Consider the following 14,912-nt stretch of genomic DNA (forward strand, 5'->3'; position numbering starts at 1 on the left):
TGGGTATTATAGTCAGAGGCAACTCATTCTATACTTGATTCAAGGATGGTTTTCCCAAGGAAGAAGTCAAACATGTTGACAGGGTGGCTGACCCAGCCCTGAATACAATGATTTCATCTGAACATGAGGAGGAGTTCTCCTCAAGGTCTTACAGGATAAAATATAAACTCCTCTGACATTTTAAAGCCCATTACAACCTTGGCTCAATCTACCTTTCCAGCATTATTACATGTTACTCCCTTTCTCGCACACTATGGTTCAGTCAAACCAGCCTTCTCACTGGGTCTCATACATAACACTCCAGCTCCCATCACTATGTTTTTGCACCAGCCATCACCCATGCTTGGAGTGCATTCCCTCCTTATCTCCACAACTTAGAATTTCTAGGATTCTTCATGGCTAAGGTCAGGTCCCTCCTTCTACATGAAGTCTTTCCTATTTTTCCACACATACCACCCCACACTAGCTACTGGTAGTTTCTCATCTCCCAGGAAGGTAGGAAGGGAGAGACAGTCATAACAGGTTTAAAAAAGGTATGCTTAACATGTTTTGCCCCACAGACCCTTTGGCAATTTGTGGAGTTTATGAGCCCCTTCTTATTTTAAATAACTGAAGGAAAGAGGTTACATTTCAGTTAAAGAAACTAAAGATGTAATTTTTTTTCATATAAGTTCATGAACCTTTCCTGGAATTTACCCATAAGTCCTTGGACCTTGGTTTAAGAACACTTTAGCTTTGAGCAGCAATTCTTGAAGTGTAGCCTATGTACTCCTGGGAGTCCCTGATGCCCTTTTCAAGGATCCTCAGTCAAAATTATTTTCATAACACTAAGGTATTATTTGCCTATCAAATCACTTCTCTCTTTTTCCAACTACATACCTGTGTGAGGCTAAATTTTTTTCTTATACTTCAACCAAAACGATAAATCACAACAGACTGAATACAATCATAGTGGCAAACCTATGGCACATGTGCCAGAGATGGCATGCAGAGCCCTCTCTTTGGGGACACACACCATCCCCCACCAGAGTTCATTACTAGGAAGCCAGAGGGACTCAGCTGAACTGCTTCCTTACCCCTCTCCACTGCATCTGAGGACATTTTTTCACTTTGCCTGCCCCTCTGCCCAGCAGCTTAATGGGAATACTTCCTCCCTCCTCTGTTTAGGGTAAGGTTGGGGTGTGAGGGAGTGCAGAACCTGGTCTCTAAAAGGTTCACTCTCACTGGAATACAGGAACAGATAGGAGAATTTAATTGTATTGTATTAAGGCAAACATTAAAGAAATCTGCAAAAATATGGAAATCAATGCCACTTCTCATTTTGAATTTTTGTTTTAGAAAATGTAACTATTTTTCATTTAAAATGTTATGCTATGTATAATCCATATCAAATTACTTACTATTTACAGGATGGGGGGAGGAAAGGAAGGAAGAGAAGAAATCTGGATCTTATAACTTCAGCAAATGTATGTGGAAAATTCTTATTACATGTGATTGGGAACATAAAATATCTTTTTAAAAAAAGTATCTTCATTGCAAAAAATGATGTTAATACATAATGAGTTCATTATTTTTAAAAGAAAACATTTAAAAATTTATCCATTTTAATAACTAAAATTAAGTATTAGTAATACTTAATAAACTAATATGTTAAATATTAGTAGATATAACCCATGTAAGGAAAAATTCTTGGGGTTTTCAATAATTTTTAAGTGTGTAAAGGTGCAGCAGCTAGATAGCACAATGGATAAAGCACCAGGTCTGGAGTGAGGAGAATCAGGGTTCAAATCTGGGTTCAGACATATCCTAGCTGTGTGATCAGTAGTTTTATAAAAGACCTCTACAGGGAGCTACTTTGGCTGACACATTTAAGGTTCAGTCATGTGTGCCTTTGGGATGGGGACTGGGCAAGTCCCTAAACCCCAATTGCCTCCCCCTTGCTACTCTTCTGGCTTAGAATTGATACAAAGACAGAAGATAAGAGTTTTTAAAAAGAGTATAAATGGTTCTCAATAATTTTTTAGAATAAGGAATACTCACAATCAAAGTCTGAGAATTACTGATTTAGAGTAGAGATATCAAACTTATACCCCACCCCTAAACTCCTGAATACAAACTGAATCAGATTAAAACATAATTGAGAAGGGGCATCTGGATGGCTCAGTGACCTAGAGACCAGAGGCTCTGGGTTCAAATGTGACCTCAAATATTTCCTAGCTGTGTGACCCTGTGCAAGTCACTTAACTCCTAGCCCTGATCCCTCTTCTGCCTTGAAACCAATACGCAGTCTTGATTCTAAGACAGAAGGTGAGGGTTTTTTTAAAAAGGTAACTGGGAAATATTTAACAAACTAAATAAAAATACATGGTTTTCTAGTTAAAATGATCATCAGGGATCTGTTTCTATCTGAGTTTGACACCATCACATTAGAGTACACACTGAAAACACATTAGCACCTCAAGAGAGGGAGCCCAGCGGTGGGGCAGAGCACTAGACAGGACACTAACCAGCTCTGTTACCTCTGTCCAGTCACTTGGTTTCTGTGAGCTCTGAGCCTCAGGTAACTCTGTAAAGGCTTTGCTGCCTCTGCACAGGGAGAGTTCTCACAACACACACAGCACTTGGTAATTTCAGTATTAGCATTTCAAGGCTTTCTGAGTGCCACTGTCCCCATTCCAACTCCAAGGAAGGAAGTGCCAAATGTGGGATTCCTATTTGTTGTGGCATGCAGTGTGAGATGGGAAAGGCAGATTCCTCAGTTAATAAGAGGCTCTGCTGCAAGTACTTGAAGGAAGAAAGATAAAATCAAATCACAGACCAGGTATACAAGAATCAGGGTGCAGACTGATGCAATAGCAAGAGTCATGGAACAGGAAATGAATCAAAGGAACCTGGATTCAAATCCTGCCTTTGCTATTTACTAACTATGAGACCTTGGAAAAATCCGTCAGCCTCTTGTGACTATGAAATAAGAGAACTAAGATGAGATGACCTTTAAAAATACTCCTGTGGGATAAGGTAGTGAGGTGGTGCAGTCACTAGAAAGGCAGGCCTGGAAACAGGAGTTCCTAGGTTCAAATCTGGCCTTGGGATACTTCCTAGCTGTGTGACCCTGGGCAAATGATTTAACTTTAGTTGCCTAGTCCTTACTGCCCTTCTGTCTTGGAATCAATAGTAGGGTTCTAAGACAAGGTTAGAATTTAGGAGGGCAATTTGGAATTGAATGCAAAGGGCTTTAAAAGACTGCCTGTCCTTTGATCCAGCCATAGCACTGCTATACCCCAAAGAGATCATATGGAAAAAGACTTGTACAAAAATATTTATAGCTGTGTTTGTGGTGGCAAAAACCTGGAAAATGAGGGGCTGCCATTCAGTTGGGGAATGGCCGAACAAATTGTGGTATCTGTTGGTGATGGAATACTATTGTGCTATAAGGAATAATGAACTGGAGGGATTCCATGTGAACTGGAACAACCTCCAGGAACTGCTATAGAGTGAAAGGAGCAGAACCAGGAGAACATTGTACACAGAGACGGATACACTGTGGTACAATCAAATGTAATGGACTTCTCTATCAGCAGCAATGCAATGAGCCAGGACAATCCATAGGAATTTATGAGAAAGAACGCTATCAACATTTAGAGAAAGAACTGTAGAAATGGAAATGCATCAGAAAAATATGTGATTGATCATGTAGTGTGACAGGGATATGATTGGAGTTTTGAAATCAAAAGATTGATATGAATAACATGGAAATAGGTTTCAAACAATGATACATCTATAATCCAGTGGAACTTCTTGTTGGATTTGGGAAGGGGGAAGAAAAAACAGGAGGTGAGAATCACGAATCATATAACCATGCAAAAATATTCTAAATTTAGAAAGGGGGGGAAAAGGTTAGTTTAAATAAATAAAGTCACTCCTAGCTATAAATCCATAATCCTGCCACTTGGCATCTGCAAAATCTGCAGTGAGGGAAGGGTAAAGTCTTTGACCACTGCCTGGCACCTAATAGGTGCTTAATAAATGTTTTAGGGGCAGGTAGGTGGTACAGTGGTTAGAGTATTTGGCCTAGATTCAAGAAGACATCTTCTGAGTTCAAATCTGGCCTCAGATACTTACTGTGTGACCCTGGGCAAGTCACTTAAAGTTGTGTGTCTCAGTTTTCTCATCTGTCAAATGAGCTGGAGAAGGAAATGGCAAGCCACTTTAGTATCTTTGCCAAGAAAACCCCAAATAGGGTCATGAAGAGTCAGATATGACTGAAAAGTGACAGAACGATCATAATAAATGTTTATTTTTATTATAAATGTGAATTCAATAAAAATACCTTCTTCCTGCTTTCCATCAAAGAGATAGACACTCGCATTACTCATTTTAACTGTTGCCTCCCCACATGCTGTTTATGGGATGAGGCAGGCCTATAAACCTGTGGCCAACTGGTCTGCTAACCACAAGCCTCCCTGAAACACTATTCCTTTCATGCCTCTCTTCCCTGACAGATGAATTAAGCCTGTAATTTGCCCATAACAGCTTTTGTTGGCTCTGGTTTGGGCAGCCTCACCCCCAGGAAGAACCCGGGGGCACGACATGTTTTATTCCCGCTTTCCTCTCATCTCTGTTCCTTTGTCCCTAGTTAATTCAGTGGACCCTCACCATCTCATGCCTGGATTATTAGATCAGCCTTTGAGCTGTTTTTCTTGCCTCTAATTTCTCTCTTCAATTCATTCTGAACACCAACTAAACTGCATTTGAACACTCCTTTCATCAGCTCACTTCTCCTAAATATGAACCTGTAGAGTTATAGCTTACCAATGAAAATGATGAAAAAATGAAACCTGCAACATTAATATTTCCTCCCAAACTTTCTTAGATCTAGGCAATCAGCAAAACCATAAACACAGTCTGATTGTGTGCTCTGATTTCTGGGGTGTAAATGCTCATGTTGAAAAGTGAACAAACACATTTCTCACTTACTGAAATTCCTAGAGCACATATACTTTGATGTATGAAGTCCAATATGAATTATTGGATTGACTTCCATAATTCTATATTGTTCTCCTCTTCTCTAATTGTTTCCTGTCCTTAAGACAATCAGTCAATTAGATTTATTAAGTACCTACTCTATATTCCAAGAGATGTTCTAAGCCCTGGGGATACAAAGAAAGGCCCAAGACAGACCCTGTTCTCAAGGAGTTCACATGGAGAAAACATGCCAAGAATGATGTAGAAACAAGACATACCCAAGATAAATAGGAGATAGTCAACAAAGGGAAGGCCCTAACTTTAAGCTAGATCTGGAAAGACTTCTGCAGAAAGTGGAATTTTAACTGAGACTCAAAAGAAGCTAAGGAATTGAAGAAAGATGAGGGAAAGAAGAATTTCAGGCAAGAGGACGAAGCAAGTGAAAATGGTGGCTAGTTTGAGGAACTCCAAGGAAGCTGGTATCACTGGATCATACCATAATGTCTCCTCACCTAGGACTCTTTTTAATATTTTTTCAATTTTTATTGCTTTATACATTTTTTTTCATTCATTTAATGAATACAAATTGGTACAATATGATAGAAAGACCAAAGAATCATTGTTTCTCATCTTCAGGTCATCTAGTCCAATTCCTTTATTTCACAATGGAAGAAACTGAGATTTTAAGAAATTAAATGACTTGCCCAGGGTCAAACATTACTAGGGAAGAATTAGAGGTTGCATTTGAACCCACATCTTCCTTATTCCAAGGCCAGAATTCTAGGACAGTGCTGGGTAAAGTTATTTTTTTTAAACCCTTGCTTTCTATCTTAGTATCATTTCTAAGACAGAAGAACAGCAAAGCTAGCTAGGCAATTAGGGTTAAGTGACATGCCCAGCTAGGAAGTGTCTGAGACCAGATTTGAACCCAAGTCCTCCTTACTCCAGTTCTGGGGGTCTATCCATTGTGCTATCTAGCTGTTTCCTTCCCCCCTCCCCTCCCCTTGCAATGAATACTTGTTAACAGAAAAGGAGAGGACTTTTTTTTTTCCTCAATGAGGATATCAAGATAGGTTAGTTAGATGCTTCTGGGGAGGAGCTGTTGACCTAGAGTCAGACTTAGATGATCACTTGTGTGGTGTGACATCCACATTCCCCATAAGGAATTGATGCAAGGGATCTCCTCTTCAGAATAGGAGGTGGTGAGGACACTACATGGAATGCAGAGGCAAGGCTTCAACATATCCTTTAGATGTCCTAAGTCAGCAGGAATTAGCCAACCCCTCCAGTATCTTTGCCAAGAAAACCCCAAATGGGCTCACAAAGAGTCAGGCACGAATGAAAAATGACTCAACAACAGAAACAAAGAAAGAGGATGAGTTGGGGCAGGTGAAGGAGGAAGATGGCCCTGCTTCTCTTTTACCAGAAATACCTCCTCTTCATCCACAAAGTCCTCTTCTCTCCCCTCCATTAAAAAAGAGATGGCCTTGAGAACTATGGTCTATGAACCCAGCAACCTGTGGTAGGGAGCTCCTTCTTTCCAAAGAGGACAAGGTCCCAAAAAATGTAATAACAATAAATTTATCCCATGAAGATAGAGACCAAAATTGTCAGAGGTTGATAACTCTGGGTTTATCTTAGATAAAGATCTGAGAGCCCTCCTCAAAGATGGAATTCTCATGGTCTAAGAATGGGTCCAAGTGCCCTTGCCTCCTCCTTCTTTTAGTTTCCCATAACAATAATGCTAACCATTCCATGAACCTCTGATGATTCCTGGAGCCATTATCTTGCCCCAACCACTATCCTACCAGCTGCACTATCTACATTCTTGTTACACTTTCCCATGGACCTTTCTCATGGGGATTGTTTGTAATTCTTATGGTTTTTACCTTTAAGAGATCTACCAGTTTGCATTAAACTCAAACCCATTGCCACCAGCATGCGTCCCTTCTGACCCCACACTGTGACTGTGACTGTGATTCTTATTTTTTCCCTTGCCCTTATATTCAGGAAACACTCTTCTTACTTCTACCTTTGCATTTCCTCTTATTATTTTCCCCAACCTTACCTGCAGAACTCTGGTCCCAGTCCTGCCCCCCCCAAATGGGCATTTACTGCCCCCCAAAGGGGCAAAAATCCTGGTGCTTTCTACCCTCAAATGTAGCATGTGGTGGCAGAAGAATATTTACTCAGGACTGAGCATTGGATTTGTTCCCAACCTTAATCCTCTTAGCCCCCATATCCAATCAGTAGTCAGTTCCTATCATGTCCACCTTCACAACATCACTCTTATACATTCCCTTTCTCCTCTGACATTGTCACCACCCTGGTACAAATCCTTATCACCCCATGCCTAGACCATATTTTTTTAACCCTTACCTTCAAACTTAGAATTGAGAATAAATATTGGTATCAAGGCAGAAGAGCAGTAAGGGCTAGGCAGTTGATATTAAGTGACTTGCCCAAGGACACACAGATAGCAAGTGTCTGAGGTCAGTTTTAAACCCAGGACCTCTCCAGACTCTATCCACTGAGCTACTTAACTGTCCCTCTAGACTATTTTACCTTCTGTCTTAGAATTAACACCAGGTATTGGTTCCAAGGCAGAAGAACAGTAAGGGCTAGGCAATGAGGGTTCAGTGACTTGACCACGGTCACACAGTTAACAAGTGTCTGAGGCCAGATTTGAACCCATGACTTCCCATCTCCTAGCCTGGCTCTCTATCCACTGAGCTATCTACCTGCCCCTTGTGCCTAGACTATTTGCAAAGCCTGGCTGGTCTCTGTGCTTCAAGTCTCTCCCCACTCCAATCCATCCTCCATTCAGCTATTGAATTAATCTTTCTAATATGCAGGTCTTACCAGATCACCTCCCTAATCAATAAATTCTAGTGGCTCACTATTACCTTCATGATCAAATATAAAATCCTCTGTTGGGCATTCAAAGCCCTTCATAACCTGATCTCCCTCTCCTCCTGTTCCCATACACCTATCAAGTCTTCTTATGCCTTACGCCTTTCTCCATCCTCTCTGATCCAGGGTACTGGCCAGTCCTTGCTGTTCCTAAAGTGGACACTTGGCCTGCCACACACTTTCACTGATGGCCTCCCATGCCTGGAATCTTTTCTTTCTGCATCTCTACCTCCCAGCTTCCCTGGCTTCCTTCAAGCCCCAGCTCATCACACTTTCTGCAGGCAGCTCCTCCCATGCACCTTAACTTTTAGTGACATTTTGAGGTTACTCTCATCTTATTGTGGGTATAGGTAATTATATAGCTTTATGTATGTTATTCCTACATGGCTGTTTTCTGATTGTCTCCTCCATTAGATCATTAGCTCCTTGGGAGCTGGAGATGGCTTGGGGTTGTTTTGATTTTGGGGGGGAAGGAGAGGGTTGCCTTTCTTTGTGTCACTGATGTTTAACAGAGAACTTGGCACATTCTAGGCCTAATAAATGTTTGTTGACCGACTGATGGGAGAGCTTCCAACAACTGGTTCCTGGGCAGCAGAGCCTTGTAAAACCTGAATTCTTGGGACCACACAGATTTTTCTGAGAGCTGCTGCCTAGAAGCCTCAGCTTCCCTCCAGAGAGCCAGAAAATGGGAATGCCTTAGCAATGGTTCTCAGTACTCTGAGAAGCTCATGTTCATGGAAATGTCCTTGAATTGGAAGGTTTTCTAGGTACAAGTGCTGAAGTGGTAGCGGGTAGGAATGTGGACAGGAAAGTGAGGGAGCTCAGAGACCATGAGGCAAAATAGAAGGGGTCCTAGACTTGCTTTCAAGAAACTTGAGTTCAAATCCCCGTGCTGCTATTTACTCGCTCTGATGTGTGAGATCAAAGGGTTGGACTGAATGATCTCTAACATCCCAGTCAGCCCTAATAGTCTATGAATTAGAAGATGGAGATCTGGAGGCAAGTATTCCCTGTTTCCTCTGGGGGGGGGTGGGGATGAGGGAGAATAAACCATGAACCTTCAGTGTTACTGGAATGTGGACCAGGTAAAACACCTGTGTCAACATCCCTACCTTTCTCTAGTCAGGACCTGTCTGAGCTACGTCTGACCATATGGATCTCTCATAAGTAGGAGTCAATGAAGGGGACACTCACACACATCAGCCTGACGGACATTTCTCATGCGAATGATCTTCACTGAGAGCAGATGGCAGGGAAACAACAGGGCCTGTAGAAGGAGAAGAGATCAAACATAATATGAAAAGAGCTGTAACTACTTTAGGGCACTGACATGGGATAGATGTGGTTTTTTCCCCTAATAATGTACCATCCTTGGGGACAATAATAATTTCTACTTCAAAGCTTGGTGGCACAGTGGATAGAGCCCTAGACTTGGAATCAGGGAGATTCGTTTTCATAAGTTGAAATCTGGCCTCAGATACTTCCTAGCTGTGTGACTTTGGGCAAGTCACTTAACCTTATTTGCCTACATTTCTTCATCTGTAAAATGAACTGGAGAAGGCAAAGGCAAGTGACTCCAGTGTCTTTTCTAAGAATTCCCCATGGACAGTTTTGGCATGCTATGGTCTTTGGGAAATTCATTTAACTGTTTGCCTCAGTTTCCTCATCTATCAAATGATCTGGAAAAGGAAATGACAAATTACTCCAGTATTTTTGGCAAGAAAACTCCAAATGGGATCAGGAAGAGATGAACACAAGAAATGACACAATGACAACTTCCAAGGCTATGGTGAAGATTAAATGAGATAAATTTTGTCAAAGTGTGTGGCAAACTGAAAGCACTACATAAACATTTGTGATGATGGTATTATTGTTATTGTTATCATTATTACTAAAATAAATTCAAGTCAACAATCATTTCTCAATAACTCACTGATGTGCAAGGAATGGTGCTGGGCTCTGGAGGAAGACATGAAGATAAAAATCTCAAAAGAAAAAAAAAACCCAAACCCTGCCCTCAAGAAGCTTACACTCTACTGATTAAATTTCTTTCTCTGTAAAATAAGAATACTACCATTCAGGTTATCTACTTCACAAAGCCCTGAGGAAAGTGTTCTGCTAACTGAAAGTCCCTTCATAAATGAGAGTTATCATTATTGAGGCATTCTTGACTCCTCTCGCTATGAGATATCTACCCAGACCTCATATTGGAGGATCCTAATTCTCTTCCAAATAAAGAGACAACATCTAATTATTTTCAATGATTTTCTGCCAGTGGCACATGAATCTTCTTAAGGAATCAGGAATGAGGGCACATCCCTCTCCCTATCTCAAGAATACTTACTTCTTAGCCATGTCCAGATTTGATTAATTTCTCTTTGCCTATATATATATATCCTCTTCTTTTTCTTTAAAACCCTTTCCTTATGTCTTAGCATTAATACTAAGCATTAGTTCCAAGACAGAAGAGCAGTAAGGGCTAAGCAATTGGAGTTAAATGACTTGCCCAGGGTCACACAGTCTGAGGTTAGATTTGATGTCAGAATTTCCCATCTCCAGGTCTGGTTCTCTATCAACTGAACCACCTAGGTGACATATCCCAATTTAATTTATTCACTTTGGGGTGCTATACATGTATTTTCATGTAAAATATATTTCCATTTTGTTCATTTTTGTAAGCGAATAATCATATAAAACCAAAACCCCCAAACAAAATCCCAAATAAACAATTGAAAAATTGTTTTGTTTTTGAGATTTGAAATTTGAAAAATTGATATTTTCATCTGCTTTCTGACTCCATCAGTTCTTTCTCTGGAGGCAGAGAGCATTCTTTGCCCTAAGTCCCTCCAAATTGTCCCATTATGTATCCCATTTTTAAAGGTTCTATCTAGTACCTTAATCCCAGAGAACATTTCTGCTAATGGTCTAGCCAGGACCTCAAGCTGTCCAAAGATGAACTCATCCTCCCATGTCTTACTCCTGCTGACCATTCCCCATAAAACCTGACTTGTCTTTTGGTATAATGGTGTAATTGAAAATGTTACCCTAAATAAATATTCAGTTACAGTATTAAATATTTCTTTAAAAATAATCAATTCTGAAAGAATCATTTCTAAGAAGAATCACACAGCAGACTTAAAATTTTCTGTTACTTCTCCCTTTGCACTATTGTGTAAAATTGTAGTGCAAACACACACATGTTATCTGATTTTATTGGATTCTTGGGAAACTATAATCATCTGATAAAATTATTGTACCTTTAGTATAAGTTTTTGGGTATATAAGGAAGCCATTCATAAGGCTTGGGGTCTTCAGTTGCTAACCAGAGACTGACCCTCTCTCAATAAACCTGTATCCTTTTGGCTTTAAAAAAAAAAGAAAATGTTACCCTAAAAAAGAATTACATTTCCCGGGAGCCCACTGACTTCCTGTCATTATGTACTTCCTCTAGCCAGAGGATAAAGTCAGTGGGTGTTGAGGCTCTCTCTCTTTTTGACATGATGCAGTGAACATGGTGGTGTAGTAAGCCAAGTGTGGGAATTCTGAAATGGCTAATCAGTCATGGGCACATGGCCTTTATTTTGTATCCTCTTTATTCCTAATGATCATTTAATAAATCTCCTAAAATATAATATTGGTAATATTTGAGATTTAATTTTTAATTTTACAATGGCTAATAGCATTCTGGACTTATAGTCAGACCTTAATAAACATGAACATTTTAAATATGAGAAAAAAGGGCAGAAAGGAGTCTTGTACTGGAAACTATGAATTTCCATGAAGCATCATTTGAGCATTTTAAGTGCACATTAAAGGTAACACTGTAGTAATACAATTGTCCCTGCTTGTCTGTACCTCCTTCTGAACTTCCTTTTATCTTTAGTGTATTTTCTGAAAAAAAATGTTTCACTGATGTTCTTTTTTAAAAGCAACATCTTCCCAACTGTGGGGCACAACCTTCTATTGTTTATGAAGGATGTTGGGGAGATGGAGGAGGATAGGAGATCTTTCAGAGGGATCTCTGAAATCTCTGAAGCAATGACCAAATTACTGGATATTTTCTTGTATAATTTCTGAATAAATAATTGTTGTTATTGGGTCATTTCAGGTCTGTCCAATTATTCTTTGTGACCCTAGTTGAGGTTTTCTTCAAGAGGACATTGTTTGATATTTCCTTCTCCAGTTTATTTTTATAGATGAGGAAATTGAGGCAAACAGGGTTAAGTGACTTGCCCTTAGCTAGTAAGTATCTGAGGCCAGATTTGAACTCAAGTCTTCCTGACTCCCAGTACCCCTAGCTACCCCATATAAATAATCCATCTTCTTTTTCTCAGTGAAAGCCAAGTTCAAATCAAAATCAATAAAAGAAGACCTAACACAGCAAATCTGTCCCAACTAAGATGGAAGTGGGAGATGTGGAAAGAGCTCTCCCTCCATCCCACCACCTTTGTCTCTTCTGTCAGCTTTCTAGACCACTAGGGGAAGGAGTCCTTTGCTGGTGGGAACAAGAGGGTTCATGTTTATGGTGGAGTCAATGAACCTACACAAGAGTGAATTCAGCTCAATATGGCCAAAATGGATCCTTCCTAGCTGAAACCCATTTACCCAAAATACCACCCCTTTCCATTACTTCCCCAGCCCAGAACACAGAGACCCAAGATTTTCTCCTCTTTGCTCTTCTTCTCAAAGTAATCAATTCTCTATAGAATCCACCCATCCTTTTCTCTGGTGTCTCTGGCTCAGAATCTGCTGTCTGCTTCCCAGAAATCTGTCCCACCCAAGACTCCAGTTTCTCTCCTTTGCTTACTTCCAAAGTGGTTTCCAATCATCTTTCTTTCTGAGGGTCTGTGACTCCATGACCTCTCTTCTTAGCTGCTCAGATACTTTCTCAGACTTCTAGTACCTTCTTCATATAGGGGAACAACATTCCTCCTCCTCAAGGTAGTCTATTCTTGGGTGGGCTCATCATCTCCCACCTTTTATGCCCACTCTTTTTAGTTGTGCAAATCTTAAGGGCCAGTCATTGGGTAAGAATCTCTTGCACACAAAATAGAGTTTGCTCAATTGTCAAACTTATCGTTAGATTATTGATCACTTCATTCAGAACTAGCCTCAGAACCACCTCGGTCAAAATGGTCACTTGACTTTTCAGCATCCCCACCTGTAATACTCTGACTATAAATTGAAAAAGAAGCACCAACTGGCATTGGTAAAGGGAGTACCCTCATGGATGAATTCTCCATCCCTGTGAAATCACAGGTTCAGTCTCTGTCCTCTAAGATTACACCTTCTCTAAGGTTTGTAGCTCTAGAAAAATTATTGGACTGTGGATGTAGAAACACAGAAGAAAAACAACTGCCTGATCACATGGGTCAATGGGGATATGATTGGGGATGTAGACTCTAACAATCGCTCTAATGTAAATAATTAATAATATGGAAATAGGTCTTGATCAATGACACATGTAAAACCCATTGGAATTGTGCATTGGTGGGGGGGGAAGGAGAAGGAGGGAGGGGGAGAAACACGAATCTTGTAACCATGGAAAAATATTCTAAATTAATTAATTAAATAAAATTTTTCAAATGAAAAAATAAAATAAAAATAAAATGAAAGGCAAAAAAATTATTTGAACGCCTCCAAGAATCAAGGGTATGACATTCACGTTGCACCATTTTCTACACAGCCTTTGAATACTCTGAACACTGGATTTTATCAGGAGACCAACTGATATTGGGCCTTTCCTTCCCAGAGTGTTGACTTAGCATTAATTCAAGACAGTTCATTTAGTCATGAATGTCTTAAAGTTATTTCTTCTTCAGGTAATTAAGTGGCCCAGTAGATAGAGAGCAAGGCCTGGAGAGGGAAGTCCTGGGTTCAAACCTGGTTTTACACACTTCCTGTGTGACCCCAGGCAAATCACTCAACCCCAATTTCCTAGACCTTACTGCTCTTCTGCCTTGAAATAGATACTTAGTATTGATTCCAAGATGAAAGGTAAGGGTTTTTAAAATATATGTATATTTTTTAAACATTTTTTACCAATTACATGTAATAAATTTCCATTCAACTAAGTTATATGATCGAACATATCTCCCTTTCTCCTCGATGCTGGCAGGTGATTCTATTTGGGTTATACAAGTCTATTCATGCAAAACATATTTCCATATTGTTTATTTAAGCGTTTTTTTTTTTAAATGTTACTTTCTCTCATTCCTTTTTCAGCCAGTATGTGTTGAGGGAAACCTGGTTCACCCCCAGGGTGCTCCTCTGCCCAGTTCTGCATCTCTAGGGCCCTTCCCTTCTGCCCTCACCCACTTTCTTTATGACAAAGCTCTCTCTTATAAAACATATTTTTAAAAAGAAAGAGAAAAAAAGTAGTTCAGCAAAATTAACAAACATGTCAACCGTGTTGTACAGTTCATGCAATACTCCACAGTCATAATCCTCCACCTAGATGAGAAAGGGAGGGAGTTGTATTTTCTCAACAATTCCCCAGGGCAAAGCTTGATCATCACAATTACACAATATTAAGTATCTGGGGAGAAGGCGGTGATGGTAATTTTTCACTCCAGAAAAATTCTGAAAAAGGTAAGTTACTTAAATCTCTAAAACACAGCATAAATTATCTGTTCCTTCCTTTTAAAATTATACAACCTATTTTTGTATTAGTTGCTTCAACAATTACTGCAAAAATTCTCTGAGATGCTATAGTTAAACCCACAATTCACGTGCTGGTCCTTTTTATAAAATGAACTCAGGAATGCTATTGATTTTTATGCTCAGAAATCCATTCTTTTAGCTTGAACTTCACAATGTACACTACCTTGTTTCTCATTGCTCTTCTGTAAGTCTTTCAGTGGCCTTCGGCAAAAAGCAATAAAACTCTGAACTGATCCTCCTCTTGAGGATTCCTGGCCTGGTTACAGGAGCCAGGATCAGACAAGTGGGTGTCAACTCCGTGATTTTTCATAACTTAGTGTTAGGGATGCTGAGGCTAAAGAAGTGACCTAGCCTGGCTTATTTGGACATGT

The 14,912-nt window shown here is 39.9% G+C and overlaps 1 protein-coding gene across 2 annotated transcripts in view; it reads right to left on the reverse strand.

The window, feature by feature from the left end:
- The window catches only part of PLA2G4E (phospholipase A2 group IVE), a 144,903-nt gene that overhangs the window by 65,755 nt on the left and 64,236 nt on the right, over positions 1-14,912 (reverse strand). For both annotated transcript variants that reach the window (XM_007472412.3, XM_016428486.2), the window contains exon 2: positions 9,073-9,145. In XM_007472412.3, the coding sequence (XP_007472474.2) occupies positions 9,073-9,145 (73 nt within the window). The remainder of the gene's footprint in view (positions 1-9,072; positions 9,146-14,912) is intronic.

Source organism: Monodelphis domestica, chromosome 1 (assembly GCF_027887165.1).
Source record: "Monodelphis domestica isolate mMonDom1 chromosome 1, mMonDom1.pri, whole genome shotgun sequence".
Taxonomy (NCBI): domain Eukaryota; kingdom Metazoa; phylum Chordata; class Mammalia; order Didelphimorphia; family Didelphidae; genus Monodelphis; species Monodelphis domestica.